The sequence below is a fragment of the Thunnus maccoyii genome, chromosome 14 (assembly GCF_910596095.1).
Source record: "Thunnus maccoyii chromosome 14, fThuMac1.1, whole genome shotgun sequence".
NCBI classification, from domain to species: Eukaryota; Metazoa; Chordata; class Actinopteri; order Scombriformes; family Scombridae; genus Thunnus; species Thunnus maccoyii.
The window spans coordinates 247,115-251,759 of record NC_056546.1 but is presented as its reverse complement, the minus strand read 5'-3'; the positions used below and the strand labels follow the sequence as shown (position 1 = coordinate 251,759).

At 40.2% G+C, this 4,645-nt stretch overlaps 1 protein-coding gene across 7 annotated transcripts in view; it reads right to left on the bottom strand.

Annotated features, from left to right (window-relative positions):
• Positions 1–114, bottom strand: part of LOC121911301 (gamma-synuclein-like) — a 22,394-nt gene extending 22,280 nt beyond the window's left edge. For 3 of the 7 annotated variants that reach the window (XM_042432639.1, XM_042432640.1, XM_042432641.1), the window contains exon 1: positions 15–101. In XM_042432639.1, the coding sequence (XP_042288573.1) occupies positions 15–41 (27 nt within the window). In that variant the 5' untranslated portion in view covers positions 42–101. Of the gene's footprint in view, positions 1–14 lie in introns of all 7 variants that reach the window. The other 4 variants (XM_042432642.1, XM_042432646.1, XM_042432644.1 and 1 more) reach the window with 4 other exon arrangements.
• Positions 115–4,645: the final 4,531 nt, after the last annotated feature.

The following is a 4,645-nucleotide window of genomic DNA, read 5'->3' as shown; positions in this document are numbered from 1 at the left end:
AAAACAAGACTCACTGTCAGAAATAAAACCCACACAAGCATCTGCTGTCTTCAGAGGGTTGAGCTTGTTGGACTGATGAGTGGAGGTGCAGCTGATGGACGGGAGTCAGAGATCTGCTTCCCCAGCTTCACCTGCTGCTTCCTGTCAGACAGGAAGTCTGTGATCCACCTGAAGTCCAGCTGGATCCTGGTGTAGGTTCCTGCAGAGTCCAGGTGCTGGAGGATGAGGTGGGGGATCATGTTTACAGCAGAATCCACAGACCTGTTGGCTCTGCAGTAGGAGGGCCCAGTATTTGCATTTGTATTCGAATGAAAGTGGACAGAGGCTTGAAAATCCTGTTTTGTTTTTATTATGCTTATAATTTTAGAAAATTAAAGAAGAAAATTTAAAAATGTTTAAAATCACGTTTTGTTTTTTTCTTCCCAAAAACAAATAATTTTAAAAATACTTGTATGAAACAAATATTGATAAAAAACCCTCTATCTGTGTTTTGCTGAATAACGTATTTGTTACTACTCTGTAGGCGGACTGCAGGGGTCTGTGATGGATTTAAGGTGCTCCAGAGACTTCAGATATCTGGTCTTTATATGAACTGTAACTCCCAGTTTGTTTGTTTTTTACTCTTCTTCTGCAAACCGTAAAATTAATCTACTGAGGCCACATTTTACGACATCGAGCAACTTGAAATGCTGTTGTGTGTGCAGGAGACACAGCTGGAACACAGCAGACAGTCAGCAGCTTTAAAGATAAAGTGAAGATACTGGTATCATATGAAACTGGGCACACTGGGTAAACTTGGATTGAGACGTTCTGTGGTTCATAGTCGACCTTTGTGTTCAGAGACTGATGTTACATTAAGGTTGATCTTATTGTTCATCCTTCACTGTCAGTTTACAGTCGGTGCACTTTTATCTCATGTGTATATTTTTAGGCCTGTGATTTTAAAGAATGTACCGTGATGTAACACCATGAAGCCAATCAGCCGTTAATAAGACTATAAACTATAGTGAACACATGGTTCTCCGTAGATAATTAAAACAAGGAGAAAAAGGCAACACCTGGAAACTTTCTGAGGTAAAAACCTGCCATTGATCCGAAGGTTCGTGCTGACGTGTTTCTACATGAAAGTTTCCTTTATATGAAAACGAATAAGTGAGTGTTGTGATGAGTCATGAAGCCTTTTTAAATTCTTCTGGAGGGAGGAGACCGAATGACACGCACCAACACATTCCTGCAATTATGTTTCCTGGCTCACATCACCTGCCTTCCTTCAGGTATCTGCAGCGCCTGCAGTCGACGCTCAGGGCTTCACCGCCCGCTATAATCAGTGTGTTTACTTGCTGCAGGTTTCTCAGACCTGTGCAACAGGTCGACCCTGCAGACACACCCAAGTCCTCAGAGAGGCGTCACCTGGACGACTATAAGACCAACCCTCCTCCACCTTCGCCTCACTCTGAGCACGCTCACCTGCAGACATGGCCAACTTCCTCTCCAACGCGCTGGGAAACGACGGCATTGCAAAGATCGCCGGGGAGAAAGTGGGTGAGTCTTCAGATCAGATCAGTTGAACTTTTAAAGAAATCAGTCAGAGAGCACAAAATGCAGCTGCAGGACTTTGTGTTTTAAGATTTTAACATTTTATTGATGTTTTTAAAGGCTCTTTATGATATTTAAGAGTTTCTCTCTCTCTATAAATCTAAAAATAATAATTATAATAATAAATAAATAAATATGAGATGATTTAAGACCAGACGGCTGCCGACTCTTCTTTAAATCACTTCTTAAAACTTTTTCATCTCCAGCCTGCAGGTTACTACAAATCTGTTCATTGTTGTCATCAAGCTGTAAAATTTGGTTTCAGAAGTATAAATAAAAATAAACAGATTGGGAAAATAACAAATTATAATAAAGGTCATATAAAATTAACTATAAACTTACTGTAATAAGAAGATATTAAACCGCTGGTGACACCTGAACAGTGTCAGCAGTAACTGTAACATCAGAACCAGAACCAGAATCTTATTAAATGTTCTCATTAATGATTTTCTGACCTTTGTTTTAGACTTCAGGCTGTTTGCAGAGCGAATCGTCTGCTTCTGTTTTTAGTTCAGGTAACATCAGGTGAAGCTTGTTAACACCGCCCATCTGGTGCTCCAGGTAGCTTAAATCAAACTTTCACCCGAAGACAGAAAGCAGAAAGTTTATTAAAGTCGCTGTTTGTATGAGAGATAATAAATAATAAGTTTTATTTAGAGCGCTTTTCAGAGCATTCAAAGACGTTTCACTACAATATAAACTATAAATCTGCAGATTCAGTTTTTAAAAGAGGATAAAATCACTGAATTAAACGTCACATATGGTTCATATTCTGACATATAAAGATTTCATTCATAAATGCATCAGTTAACAGTGAAGTGTTCTTTCTATTTTACACTGTTATGGAGCAAAAACACTATATTATTATGATCCCATGTTAACAGGAGAACATAACTGTCATGATGAATGTGAAGAATATAACAACATTATAAAAAGTCAAACTGGACCCTGAACTCTTTACAAGAAAAAGTCCTTTAGGATGTTTTTACTGCTCTGAAATGTAAAAATGGGTCAGATTTGACCCGACTGGTATGTAAATGTTAATCTTAAAGCTTCTGAGTGTCTCATCACACAGACAGACATCCTCACAGCGAGGTCCATACATCTGTTCAGAAATCATATTAAAGACGCTCCTTAAACATCAGATTCAGACTTTGTGTCAGAAAAAGAGTAATTCAGGTGATTGTTGTCTGTTTCTGGCAGCTTCAGCAGCCAGAACGGAAACAAATTAACCTTTATGAACTCCAACTGAAATCTGTACTTCACTTCCTGTTCTCTCCTCTGAGGAAAAATCTGAAACCAAAAGAAGAAACTTATATTTTTCATTCTTTGGTTTGACATGAAGTCGATTAAATATAGTTCCATCATCTGCTTACATAGCTGGAGTCCTATACAGCCAATCAAATGTTGTATAAAGTGATAACGTGTTGTTTTATCATCAGCAGAGCAGACGGTCACACTGAGCCTGATTACAACCTGCTACTCAGACTGAACAACAAACAACATTAGTTTTCCTGCTAAAGTTTCCTTCTTATCTAACGTACAGACATGAACACAGTCTGATCCTGAACTTTTGCTTGTTACATAACATTCATGTTGATTATTCCAACTGTGCTTTACCTGTTTGACAAGTCAAAATGTCTGCTGTGAGAAGGGTCAGCAGAGTTCATCCTCACTAACTTCTCACCAGATTAGTTTTTCAGTGCAGAATGAAGCTGCAGGCGGGAAACTGAGGACATGATGTTATTTTAATATGAGCCTCCTCCCACTGCATACACATGTTTTAAAGAAAATGGCCTGATGCAACTCTGACTTGGATTATCCACATACATCCTGTTTTATTTGAACAGTTACGCAATTATTTAGACTCAGATGCTGAAACTGAATCTAAATTAAGTGCTTCACAGAGCGAAAGCTAAAATCACAGAAACAGCAGCCATAAAAACTGTGTAGATAATGTGTAAAATAACACATCAAGAGTAAACACATAAATAACAGACATGTGACCAGGTTTCTGCAGAGGGTTTTTTGTGATTATTGAGGCCAAAAATGTTGATTTTGCAGCCGCTTTGTTGGAATCAAATAAGGACGGTTGCTACGGACAGCTGAGTGTTCAGACCAGCTGTCGGCTTCCCGCCGCTCGGTGAGAAACTAACCAGCTGTTTGTTGTGCAGGTGATCTGGTGGAGAACACGGTGAAGAACGCTCTGGGTGGAGGAAAGGAAAAGGATGAGGGAGGAAACAAGGACGACAACAAGGGAGGCTTCAATGTGGGAGATGCTCTGTCTCTGGTGGGAGGAGGAAAGAAGGACGACAACAAGGGAGGCTTCGATGTGGGAGATGCTCTGTCTCTGGTCGGAGGAGGGAAGAAGGAAGGAGAAGGAGAAGGTGAGTCTGTCAGACCGAGTTATCTTCACCTGCTGCACATCCAAGCATCAACTACAGTTTCTTTTAACGTCACCGAAACTACACAGGATCTGCACCTTTACCATGCCGGCGTGCTGTGGTGCACGCCATTGGACAGTTATTGTAGCTGGCAGATACGCCAGATCAGCTGCTAAATTTCAGTAGCGAGAACAGCGTTTAAGTCACCACGACCACATGGCCCATACAAACACAAACACGTCAACGGAGACTGATCAGACAGAGAAGTGATGAATGTCTTTCAGGCTCACAGAAAATCATATTGTGAACGTTTCTGTCCATGCTGGCAGTTAGCAGTTAGCAGTTAGCAGTTAGCAGTTAGCAGTTAGCAGAGGTGATGTGCAGCACAGTCGTTTCCTCAGGAAACATTAATAAAGATGACAGTAAATAAAAATAACTCAATAAGATAAAATTCACATGCACATCCATACAAATGGAAATAAGAATGAATACAGTGCATTTTTAACTGAGCTGTTCAGGTGTAGAAACCAAACGTCTCCAGCTGCGTTGCTGCAGTTAGAAAATAATGACTCAGCTCTCAGAAACATGGAGGACGTCTGTCTCCATTTCTGACATTTAATAAACTACACGATGTAGCAAAAAACTGATTGAAACATACAGAGCCC